General features: G+C 42.9%; 1 protein-coding gene across 1 annotated transcript; it reads right to left on the bottom strand.

Annotated features, from left to right (window-relative positions):
- Positions 1-5106: 5106 nt before the first annotated feature.
- On the bottom strand, positions 5107-11985 carry MGP (matrix Gla protein). The gene is made up of 5 exons (XM_019514958.1): positions 11912-11985; positions 9240-9370; positions 7841-7876; positions 6809-6884; positions 5107-5469 (listed from the first exon to the last, which is right to left on the bottom strand). The coding sequence occupies exons 2-5, from the start codon at positions 9298-9300 to the stop codon at positions 5331-5333; spliced, it is 312 nt and encodes a 103-aa protein (XP_019370503.1). The 5' UTR covers positions 9301-9370; positions 11912-11985; the 3' UTR covers positions 5107-5330.
- Positions 11986-13046: the final 1061 nt, after the last annotated feature.

The following is a 13046-nucleotide window of genomic DNA, read 5'->3' on the forward strand; positions in this document are numbered from 1 at the left end:
AGAGCAGAGGGTAGGGGAGGGGTTTGACCCCAGGAGATCCTGGAGTCAAAAAAAACTCATGCAGAAAAAAAGTGAGGCGGCACACATGGAGGCAGCATGTGCTGCCCAAAACCAGAGCCTGGCCAGCCAGAGCCACACTTTGGCTGCTAGCCAGGCTCCCAGCTACAAGAGCGACACGGCTACAACTTTCCCAGCCCCCAGGACTCCAGGTAAGGCTGCTGAGACCAGCGGAGTTACTGGCCTCAGCCTCCCCTAACCCACCTGGGGTAACCTGCCATGCACCAGAGGGCATGTGGCATGGGTGCTTTCCAGGGACAATTAGCAGTGGCACAAGGTGTGTCACTGCTAGTTGTTCCCAGAGAACCAAACATTCACACTCGTCTGGATGTGGCTCACGTGACTATCCTGTTAGCTCCATTGATGCCTTTAGCTCGTTTAAAAGAGTTTAGAATTTATGACCAGATATTGGTTACCTTTAACATACGTGATCCAGAGGAAGGTTTTCAAAGAGCCATTATCTTCCTTTACACAGATCACATCATCCAGCAACAATTACTTTCTCTCTGCTCTCTGTATGTGCTCAAGACGGGGTGGTAGGCACTTGCGCCATTCTCACAGGAGAGAACAGAAGTGTGCTAAAGGAGTATAGAAGTGTCCGTGCTCTCTCTGTGCTTGTACAAGGGAAGTGCAGATCCACATGACCCTGCAATGAGGCTGAGTTCTGGGGGGAAGTTCTGAGTTTTGCTGGGGAACAGTTTGGAGGACTTAGTGTGAACATTTTTTGTTATAGACAGTTTTATAGTAGGACATCTAGATGCCCTTTCCACCTGCGGGGAACATACCAGTCTGGGCCTTGCAGCAGGTACTAAAGACTGCTTCCTGAATGCTTCCAGATATTATATTTCATTTTATTGGGTGATTTTAGTCTTCTATATAGTTTTGTTACACTTACTAAGGTGGAACACTGCCTGAGCAGAAGAAAAGGAGTCTCTCAGGGAGGTAGAGGGAGAAAAAGCAGAGTCCTGGGGAGAACAAGGGGAACACAAGGGAACAGCCAAGGTAAAGTTAGCACATTCAGAGGCTGTTTAGCCTTGTGCTGGCAGGAACTGCATTGGCCCAGTAAAACTGAAGCAGAGCTGTCTGCTGTGCTGTTTAGGACATCAGCACTCTGGCACCCACCTACCTTGAGAAAGAGCCAGGGTCTTGAAGCCAGAGGCTCGCCCCTCTAGAAGCCAAGCCAGGGCTGGCTGAAGGAGGGTGCTACAGGAAGGAGACTGAACCAGGCTTTTCAGGGAGCCCCACTATAAATCTCTCCTGAAAGTGGGGGAAGAAGGGAGGAAGAAGGGGGAGGGTGCATGGCCAGAAGTTCCATGACAGACCCCTAACTCCATATGGCAGAGCCAATCAAAAAAGAAAAAAAGACACAAAAAATACCCTTTCCTCAATTTCTATCTATCAGTTCTGATCAGCATTGTGGATTCCACCTTAAAAGCACCACTGAGCCCTCAAACATCCCAGTCAGTCTAAATGTTGAGTTGTAATACTTTGTGTCCAAAAACTTGTCCCTCAGTTACCCACTTAATGTAATAAAAAAAATCACAAAATAACCCTTGCCTAGAGTTCTGGTGAGTGGATATAGCTATTTTAATCTGTGTGACCCAATACAGGTAATATCTGCATGGCCCAATGGTTACAGAACATTTTCTTTCTTATCTGCAGACTTCATGGTTCCTCAGTCTCAGGTCAGAACAGCCTCTCAACATGCTAGAGATAAACAGATCTAGTTTTGCCAGGAAAGAAGCAGGACTAAGGGCACCTTTTGTGGGAGGGACAGGAGGTCTGAGACAAGTAACATGAAGAAAGACTGGGGATGGGAGAAATGGACCCATGTGGCCATGAAGATATGATTTCTAAGATATGTGAGGACTGGGGGATAGTGTGGGAGCAATGGCTATGTTTAGAGCAGTGGTTCCAAACCTTGGGGTTGCAACTCTCCAGCATCTCTCTCTACACTGGTGGTCCAAGATATGAGCAAACTGAACAACATGTTTGGCAACAGCAGTGATTTCCAGCCCACACAGGTTGATGCCTCAATGATTTCCAGCTTCAGGGCCAATGAAGAAAGTCAGGTGATTCATGGACTGATACCTGGAAAGGCTATGCTTACCATGGTGCAAAGGAAAACGGGATACATGTTGCAGCAAGGCTTAGGGCATGGTATGTGCAATGTAGATGGCTTTAGTCAATAGTACAAGATGTGTTGTAGGCAGAGAGAAGATGGATCTGGAAGCACATTTAGCGCTAGCAAATGATCTTAAACATGCATCTATCTATAAATATAAGCATACCCATGGTAGCTCAATGTGGAAATATTTAACTCATTTGGTTTTCTGTCACAGATCAGCCTTTTAGAAATATTTTCTTTTAACTTAAACGGAATTTCAGGACATAAACTCCATGCCACTTAGATCAGAGATTGAATTGAAAATGCCTATTGCTCACTTCAAGTGCCATGAAAGACAATGATCTTTTAAAATATATATATAAATGAACAATGCCGATCCCCAACCAAACAAATCTGTTTCCAATCCATCCCCTGTCACCCTTTCTCATGAGCATGTAATGTCAGAAACAAATTTTGCTGTTGTTTACTCTGATGCAGTTCCACTGAAATCTGTGGGGTTGCTTTGGGTTTATGCCAGGATATCAAATCTTGCATAACTGCACTGGAACGTAAATGGCTTGCAATCTCAAGGCTTGTCTGCACAAGAAAGTGCACACTAAGCTGGGGTGCAAATTTAGAGCACACTGGCTCCTCCTCTTCTTCATAGCATGGCTTACTCCACACTAATTTCCTCATGTAGGAACGCTCATACAAAGAGTTTGATTAGGGTTTCATATAAAAAGAGTTATCAAGGCTTACATGATGTATATTTCCAAGCATTCACCTATTAAATTCATAAAGGCTGGAGCATATTTATAGGGCCAAAGGGCTGGAAGGGACCTCAGTGTCATCTAATCCAGCTCCCTGCTAAAGGCAGAATCATTTCTGACTAAACCATCCCAGCCAAGTGTCTGTCTAACCTGCTTTAAAAAATTCCAGGGACGGAGATTCCACATCCTCTCTAGGTAGCTTGTTCCAGTTCTTAACCACCTTCATAGTGAGAGATGCATATTTATAATAGGTAAAATAGATATGATTTAGTACTTAATCTCATAGTATATCAACAAACTGAACTTTCATGCCTTATAGCCCTTGGTGGTTTGCCTTACATCTTTTCCACTTGTTTAATTTTTGGTTTTCATGTATGTTCCTGAATGCTGAAACAGGGTATATTTAGCAGATACAGAAGACTTTGTGTTTTATGATCCCCACATCTGCAGATATGCAAACAGCTGTGGTCGCTAACGAACTGGGGAGATATTTACATTCTCATTTATATCGGATTATGCCAGAACATTCTGGTGTGTCAGCATTTATTGATAAAGTGAAAAGGGATTTGTCCATGTCTTTGGTGTTGGTATAAGGTACAGTGAGGTGGCTGTTCATGTTCTCTTATGAAATGGGAAGGAATCTTTGGGTGGTCTGTGTGTGGTGCTCAGGGACCAGGTCATTTCTTGATTTTGGATGAGATTTGAACAGAGTTGGGGGCAACGTTAAATTTATTTGGGGAAAACATTATTGGGCATTTCTAAACGTTTGCGGTTTTATTTTCTGAAGCATAACCTCAGCTTTGAATTTCTTGGCTTTCTAACAGTTAGGAATATTTTTTTTCAACTACAGTGTTATTTGAAGACATATTCCTCCTCAACTGCCATCTTTCAATCTTAAAATGTGTCTTCATTTAATGTGTAACACATTTGTCATTCTACGTGATAGACTTTCAATTTTCAAAGTTATGCATAGACTGACTAGTCCAAGTACCAGGGAAATATCTACTCTACAAATAATTTCTGAATACACACAGATCACAGAAAACCCTTGTTATATTTTTTCCTGCTTCCTCAAAGGTACAGTCAAGAATATGCTATATTTACTCTTGAGTATCTACCACAGTGTTCTTGTACTTAGATGCCAGACATGTGTACTGTGCTCTGAAGCTCAGGTTTCCTTCTGTTCCATGGACTCCACGGACTCAGAGGAATGCCAACAGGGAGAGGAAGGATATATTCTAGAAGGAGGTTATTTTCATCTGTGAGCTCTCCAAGATGCCCCTCAGTTGCAGCCCCATTCATCCAGGGCTGCCTTCTTTGGCTTTATTAAAAGTCACTGAGATTTATCCTCATACTCTCTTTATCTCCTTTTGTAAGATTTATCTCTTTTTCTCTTCTGTGTTCAGTTTCTATATTAATGCATGGTCTTAATATCTGAATTATCTGCATTTCTATAGACTCTTCAACCTGAGGATCCCAAAGATTTTACAAATGTTAATTCATCCAATAGGTATCCCCCTCCATGTTTAGAAGGAATGTAGTTGCTGTATCGGTTTCCTGCTCAGCAAGAGAGAGCAGCTGAGCCAAAGAGCATGGATTCTCTCTCCTAGAACATCTTCTCATTTTTTTTGGTGAGAACACTTCTGGTTGCATTTCAAAGGAAGGTGATGTAGTATATACAATGGACTAAGCTTCAAAGGGAAATGATGGCAGAACTACGGCCCAAGGATAAAATCAGGACCAGAGAACATATTCTAGTATGCAGAGTTGTCCTGCACCGTAACAAGGGGGAGCTATACGTACAAGCTATTACTGAGTATCATTTAGTAGGCTTTTTCTCCGATTAACTTCGTTGTCTAATGTTTTGCTTGTGAGTAGTGAGCTTTTGTCCTGTGTGACACATTTAAAAGGGGTCTTATTTTCAGAACTCACTTTAATTTGGCTCTTTGGAGATGTCTGAAGTTAGGCACCAAATTTTGCTGGCCACTTCGGAGAAATTAAACCAGTTTCAGTCTCCAGAATATAGAAGGTCACTGTCCTAATTGTGTTACACCTTTTAAGATTTGCATTCACATTTAATCACAGAATCAGCATTAAGTCTGGAGAGAGAAATTAAACATTATTGTAGAAACCTCCACTCCATCTAAAGGAAGACTCTGAATCATGAAGAAATAGTATCAAACCAGCAGTTTATTGTGTAACAAACACCCACATCCTGATTCCTGTCTGACCTCCACTACATCAGCTTTGCACTAATTAACAGAGACTCTATAGAAGAGTGAAGCAGCAGGCAGGATAGCATACGGTTAACAAGTGACTTAATATTTTTCAGGGCTATCACTCTTTCTAGGTACAGAACCCAGGCTCCAGGTCCTGGAATAGGGCAGTTGTCACCCTTATTTGGTTGTCCTCTTTCCAAAGAAACGTTTGTAGGCAGCAGCATAGCCATGATGGTAGGCATAGCGCTCACATGGGTAGTAGTCCTCACAGATCTCTCTATGGCGTTCCTGGGGGCTCTTATGTCTTTCTCTGATCCTACAGTAAAAGTGAGGAGAGAGAAAGAGGGTATGGAGGTGAGGTTAGAGAGAAATGCCATTTAAAATATTGGTGTCCATGGTTCTTTTCAGCTTTGCCTTTCCACTTAAGTCCCAGTCTACACTGCAGTGTTCTCCCAATCTGCGAGCATCTCCACTCTGCAGCTTAAAAACATAAGTAAGGTCAAAGACCTTTCAGTTTGACAAGAAAACTCCCTGCACTAAGCCCTTTCTCAAGTGACACTTAGAGCAGATGAAGACTCACAAAGCTTTTTGGTTGAGAAGCAGTTCATGCTTCCAAAGTAACTCAAATCTGATGACCTAAACTCTTCTACACTTTCAGACTGCCAAGGATAGTGGCAGAGAACAGGAATGGCCCATGAAGGAGCCATCTGGAACTGTTATAGGGAACATATTAACTTATTTGTTTTAAAAGCAAAAATTCACAGTGCTAGCTTAACTACCATGGACTTCATGTCTGTTATTCATTCAGGGTAGCCGCACTGAAATCCTTTAATGACTGTATGTCCATATTATCTACATGGCCTCCCCGAGGCCACTGCCAAGAAACAAGAAATTCCCATTCAGCCCCACTCTGCAGATAATGCACAGTGAAAAATGTAGTGGTAGAACAGAGATAGCTGTAAGCAGTGCTGCTTTCATGAGCACACCCAAGATTGGGAACTTGAGAACATCTCACAGGACCAATACCAAAAAAGTGAGCACACAACAGTTTTTGGCACACAGTGCCAAGCAGGACTTTTTTTCTCAGTAATGGTAACAGAATTGCTCTGGAGATGATATAGCCTTACCCTGAGGGAACTTTCTCCCTGTTTGATAACTGTATCTGAAAACAAGGGCAGATACATGCTGAACAGAAATGCAACAGTCCCATTCCTAATACTAGAAAAGCTTTGCTTTGAAATAAGATGATGTGAAGAAGGCGTTGAGAGGCCAAATGAGGTCAAGCACACATAAAAAGCCCATGGTAGATCAAGGAACAGAACCCAGGTCATCAAATCTTAGATTGGGTGATCTCTGGATCATTCTTTTTTTCAGGGCATACATTAGTGATTTTCCTTCTTTCTACTGTTGCTTTCTTTGGACTAATTAATTATTGCCTTAATGGCAGACAGACTATTCAGGTATACTCCTGTCACTAATCTTGTTCCATGTTCAAACTGTTTTGAACAAGTGGGGACACCAACATAGGAGGGAAACTTAAACCTCAAAAGGAAGGCCAGTGCTATTTGTAACAAGGGCACCAACCTAAACATGCTTAGGAGATCCACATACACATACATATTTTACCAGTTTCCTGAGACCCCATGAAAACATACCTCTCGCGCATAATAGCTTTTTGTCTTGGATCCGGTCTCATAAAGTCATGAGCACTTTGCCTGGTAACAAAGGGACCTGATGAGATTTAAAAAAAATGTTAGATTAATATTTGCTTGAAATGAAAAGCATCCAGTATTTACCACAGTGTTTCTTCCACCCTTTCCCATTCTTATCTGATATCAGATCCTTGACATACTCTCAGTAGGTTCTCTGGTTTTGCTTGATGGTATTTCAATGTGCCAAATAATCTGTCCTTGCTTATCCTAACTCCATTGGCTGTTATTTGACTCTGGTGTAGGTCTTGGCTCTTTTTTTTTCTTCATAACTCAGTCTCCCCAGAGTGTTAAACTTTCTATCATTCTCCTATGATACCCTCTCAACAACTTCTTGATCTGATGGGCCTGTGCAGATCATTTGTATCTAGGTAGCTCACAAGCCACTTAATTTGCAGTGGGTTGCTGAATGAAGAATCAGATTCTTAGCTATCTGCTGCAGTTTTAATTCAAAGGATGCCACATGTCTAAAGACCTGGAGCTAGCAATCTTATCTGACCCTTCTAGGATGAAGGGAAGGCAAAAATGTAGTGAGATCTGTAATGCCAGATCTGTCAATGATCCCTGCAGCACTCTGTGATATAGCCTTCCTGAGACTCAGCACAGTTTTTTTATCAATATCCCTGCCTCTGAGTCTTTTGGGCAATCTTAAATGCAAACAAACATGATCAAATCTATTTTTGGTTATTTTTTAGATATGACTTTGGAAAACACCACGAGAAATTTGTTATTTGGCTTCAAGGTATATTTTATCTTTGCGCTTTTCTCCCATTCATCTTAAAATCCAGTCAACAAAGAAATCCAGTTGGCCTGGATGAGCTGTTCTCCTCCCCACCCCACTTCTATATTTCCATCCATCTCCCAGTCTCCTGCTTGCCAGTCACAGCTGATACTTCTAATAGAGAAGTTAAGCCAATTGAATATTAGAGTGTTTTCATTCCTCTCTAATTTAAATCAAATAGTAAAATAGTCTCTTACTAATAAACTCATGGGACTCCATACTCTCGTGGGACTCTGAGGGAAAAAAAGGAAAAACACACATTGAGACACTGTCTTTTTGAGCAACACAGTATCTTTCTGTCACCATTAATAAAGAGAAGGAAAGAAAGACAGAGATGTCTCATTTATTTTTTAAAGCAAGGGAAAGGGGAAGAAACAGTGTAACCTAGTGTCAGAACAGTGAACGGAATAAGGGCTTGGGGTTGTGCCACTGATCTACTCTAGGCTCCTCAGGAACATCACTTAACTTCTATTCCGCTGTCAGTAATTCTCAGCCAGGGTGTTGCAGAAACCTGGGGTGCCTCGAGATCCTTTCAAGGGTGCCTTAGGTGACAAATAATGTTAGACCTATCAGGTGTACAAACATGATTCACAAGATAAACCCAGAGATTGCAAATAGGAATTCATAGTGTTAAAAATATTCTGACCTGTCATTGTCTTCTTTAGTTTTTTGCAACAGAAGAATTACTCTATCATTTTTTTGTAGTAAAAAATGAGTGAAAACTAATAGCTGGCATTTTCTAAGAGGTGCCTGGAGTCTAATGAGGGATGCCCCAAGCCTAACAAGGTTGAGAACCACTCTGCTATGTACTCTCTGTATCTCTGTAACAGATATGACAACTACATTCCTTCTAAACATGGAGGGGGATAGCTATTGAATGAATTAACATTTGTAAAATCTCAGGTTGAAGATTCTATGGAAATGTAGATAATTCAGATATTAAAACTATGCATTAATATACAAACTGAACACAGATGAGAAAAAGAGATACCTCTTACAAAAGGAGATAAGGAAAGTATGAGGAGAAAGCTCACTGATTTTTTATAAAGCCAAAACAGGCAGCTCAGGATGAAGGGGGCTGCAACTGAGGGGCATCTTGGAGAGCCACTTTGCCATAGCATAAAGGTTTTGGGAATTATACAGGGGCTAAATCCTTGGAATTTCCCTAATATGCCTGTGAATCACTGTTAAATATATACTGCCCTCTCCTTCCTCCCATCCTGGATTTCTGTAACTGACGGCGATTAAGGGAACAGCTACAGGATTAGGTCTCTCTCATCTCCTCTTTCAATATTTGATTCAAAAGAATGGGATTCTGGGGAGGTAGTAGCAGCAGGTATTGCTGACAGAAGGATCTGCAGCAGAGAAGGCGGCTCTGAAGTGCAGGGAGTCCTAGACTAGTGACAGAACTATCTCGAGCTGATTGAATTCTGGAGTAGAAAGAGAGGGGTCTAGCAGGCTGGCAGGGGGGATTATACAGAGAGCAGGCAAGGGAAAAGCAAAAAAGAAATAGACAAACAAATGAAGGAAACATTTTCAGTATGCCTGTGACTAGCTGTCAGTCCAAAACAAACTGCAAGAAAAGAAGTCACCTACCATAACAGAAAGCTGCCATCACCAAGACAGCCAGGAGCGTGAGGGTGATGATGGTCCGCATTGTGTGCACGTGTGTCTTGTTTGTATGCTGTCACTCTTTCCACTGAGGGCAGCCAGAGACTCTGGGCAGGCTGCAAAGTTAGCAGTAGAGTGTTTATTATAAAAATAGTGGCTGGGGGGGAAGGAATCAGATGGAGGGGCCTGGGAAAGGTAAGGGTTGGCTGGCATGTATTCCCGCTAGAGCTGTTACAAAACATCCTCTATTAACAGATTTAATCAGCCCCTGATGGTGGGCGAGGCATGTTTCCCTCCCCTCCACCACTCTTGCTTCAGGGGAGGGTGCCTTAGTTCAAAGCAAATCAGCTATTAACATTGCATGTTCAGAAATGCTCAGCCACATATCTTGAATAAGTTCCAGACACTGGTGAGGGCCCCACAAGAGGGGTGTATACTTATCCTCTATCTACAGGGTGGCTATTCTCATTCCACCTCTGAACTCTTCTTCCAGCCCTTGCCACACTCTGTCTGACTACACAGAGCCCAGACTGTTTTGCCAGCCCTATGAATGGCGGGACTGAAACAGATTCCCTGTTTCCTGGAGAGATGGGAAAATCTGATGTCAAATAACTGTTCCACCTTCAGCTTCTACTCAAGCTAGTCCTTACTGGGATTCAAGGGTGTTCCTTTTTCTTCTTTCCCCCAAACACACCCCATTCACCTCAGTCCTAAAAAGATGGTCTCTGTAGAGATAAGGAAGGATTAAAATTTCTACTGCTGTAGCACCTACAATTCTGACTAGGTTTTTTTTCCCAATATTTCCCCCCACTGGCATATATGCTCTGCTCCTCTGGGAAGAGGAGTCTCATCTTCCTCAGTAAATAGAAAAGTCATCCCTCATAGCTTCTGGCTGGCTTGGTGCCAATAGCTTTCCAGCATACTAGGGACTCAAGACTGCTACAATCCCTTTACTTTGCATGCCAGAAGAGGCCCAAAGTACTGCAGAGTCTGTCAGTGGTCAGCCCTCTGATCTCTTGCCCATGGGATTGCATTCTAAGTATTGCAGGAATCTGGAGTTGCCTCCTGGTCCAGGCATAAACACCAATCAGTTCATTCCCTGAGCTCACTGAAATAGATGCTCAACTGTCATCATTGACCTTGCAATTTCAGTTTTACACTTAGGTCTTGAGGGATTCACACCCCACATGCAACTATGTTAGTGGGGGCAGTTACTTAATCTGGAAAGGTGCCAGAGTCATGCTAAAAATCAAACCCTTCCTTACTGGAATGAACCACTGAATTGTGAAGGAACCAGATAACTCTGGGCTTTGTAAATCACCTTAACGATGCCTAGAAATAATTGACTCCAAACTCCCTGCCCTGGTCAGGATCTCTGATCCTTAGGAAAGAAAAAACCCTAAAATGAGTCCTATAAGCAGAGTCCCCAGTAAGAATGAGATATTTTCCTTCTGTTTCCCCGCTCAGAAGAGATGGATTCCTCCCCATTTTTCCCCATGCACTCTCCCAGCTCCCACACACCATTCAGATTATGCAAATACTATAATGGGGATGATGAGAAACCCCAGTGCACACAAGTAGAAAACAGAGTTGGAGGCTAAATATTTCCTACCCATTTTGAGCCCGTTGCCCCAGCTCCCTTTCTTCCCAGTGCCTCCTACTAGATTTTAAGAGTAATGCTAAAATCTCTTAGGGAGATTTTACTGCCTTGGGTAAAGAAAATTTAGAGAAAAAGTGTAGAGTTTTGTTTTTCTTTTTCCCCAGAGGGTGGATTTTATAGGTTTCCTGTATCTGATGGGCACTCTGGCAGTTAGGCGAGTCTCACTGCTGCCAAAAAAAGGAAGGCTGAAGTAAAAGACATCAGGAGAGGACCCAGAGATAAAACAATTGGGGCATAGAAAAACAGATTCTAAAAGGACAAGCCAAGAGAAGATGCTGGCTATGGGAACACCCAGACAGAAACACTCACACTTCCTGACTGAGTCCTCTCCATGTACCTGCCCTGGCTTCCAGTGCTGAGTCCTCGGCCTCACTGACCCTAGCCTTTGCTTCCTCCCGCAGTCACTCAATGGTCCCAGAACTCCTGTGGCATCCTATGGCATCACCGCAGAAGTAAAGGAAGTGTCCCAAACAGTATCAGCATGAATACATCATTCTTTTCTGCAAACCCTCAGCATTTTCCAAAGACAGATTAGCTGCCATTGTGAGCTGCCCCACAGTAGGCAACCCTTGGTATTAGCCGGAAAACCACATTCACTGACAGAAGCCCTTGCCTGGCCAAAGCAATCCCCACCCTTTCACAAGGTTCCTAAAACACATACTCCTTCCTAGGAATCCTACCAAGTGCATGCCCACATGTACATATACCAACTAGCACATCCTGGCATAACTCCCTTCTTTCTGCCTTTGCCATCTAACAGTACACTAGAGACTTAGGAACTAAGATTAAGTACCCACAATGTTTGTAGGGAATTCTGCTGTGTCGGGATAGGGTACAGAGCTGAAAAAGTAGCCCTGTGCTTGTTTTGATAGACAAGATAGCAACAATATTACAGACTCCCAGGCAAGTTTCTAACGTTGTACAGCTGCAAAGAACTGCACAGAAAATAATTACTAACAACTGTTAGGGAAAAGAAGGGAGGTCCCTGCATACTCACCAAAGGCGTTATTCTTCAGTCTGCAGCTCTTGTTGAGGAGGAGTTCTCCCAGCGTCTGGTAGCTTTAGCTGGAAAAGAAGGGCCCTTTTATTTATCATCCCTGATCAGCAGCTCCTCCCCTTCTCTCCCCCACTCTTGAGCCACCCTCCACCCCCAGGCCACCACCATTTCTGTCAAAAACACGTTTTACCCTCAGTCAGGAAACCAGAAACCTCAGGAAATGGAGCCAAGAGAGAGCAGAGGAGCCAAAACAGACATTGATGGCCAATGAAGTCAAAGCCAAGTCTTGGGCAGACCGTGTGCATCCAAAGCCATTAACGAGCAGTGGTAGAGGCTTCCTGAACGGAGGTCTAGTCTTCTTCCTTGACAGTTCAGTTCATATCCTGAACACCTCTCCACCAACAGTCATGCACTGAGTCAGACCCACTCTCAGAAGAGCTGGTCAGCAAGAACACCTGTTATGCATGGTAAATGGTTAAGGTCAAAAACCACACCACACACACGCACATACATATACAGACCATGAGCCTTCACAACTGGCAAAGTAAAGCAGCAAAAAAATCTGGTGATCTGAGACCTCTGCTATGAAGGGGCCTTCAAAATAAATTATTTCCCCAACAGCAAACCAATACCTCAGAGTGACAGGGTGAACTCAGGGGAGTTAAAACTGTGTGTAAGTTGATCAAAGAAGAGGTGCAGCTTCTTTATTACCTCTAAGCAAAGATAACATCAAGAAAATCCATTGTACAAGCAGCTAATAATTTTAGTTTCTCATTTACAGATAAAGATCTAACTTAGAACTTGGTTACAGAGTAAAAAATGCAGTACAACTATCAAATTAGAGGAGCAGCAACAGATTCATTAGGGGGAAGGGTAATCCTTAGTTCCCTGAACCAGGTATGACCACTGGCTTCTCACCACATGGCATACATACGTTTTTCCCTTTGCCTGATCCACAGAGAGCATGCATCTGCTACGATGTCCTGCTGCAAAAAAAATCTCGTTAATCAGGAGATAATGACTGGTGTTTTTATTTTGTTAGGTTCTGCAGGTCAGTCTATGGCAGTGATTCATGGTGGAAATGCTTTAAAGGGAGCTTCAGGGTGCCACACACCATTATCAATATTAGGTGTGC

The sequence above is a fragment of the Gavialis gangeticus genome, unplaced genomic scaffold (genome assembly GCF_001723915.1).
Source record: "Gavialis gangeticus isolate Ggan-Ray unplaced genomic scaffold, GavGan_comp1, whole genome shotgun sequence".
NCBI classification, from domain to species: Eukaryota; Metazoa; Chordata; order Crocodylia; family Gavialidae; genus Gavialis; species Gavialis gangeticus.

Bases quoted from the DNA above. Each gene is read 5' to 3' on its own strand.
- MGP (XM_019514958.1), bottom strand. From the start codon at position 9,300: ATGCGGACCATCATCACCCTCACGCTCCTGGCTGTCTTGGTGATGGCA. The intron at 6,885-7,840 runs GTAAGAGACTAT...AAATCTCATCAG, and splicing joins GGAGTCCCATGAGTTTATTA to GTCCCTTTGTTACCAGGCAA. The intron at 5,470-6,808 runs GTATGTTTTCAT...CTTTTACTGTAG, and splicing joins AAAGCTATTATGCGCGAGAG to GATCAGAGAAAGACATAAGA.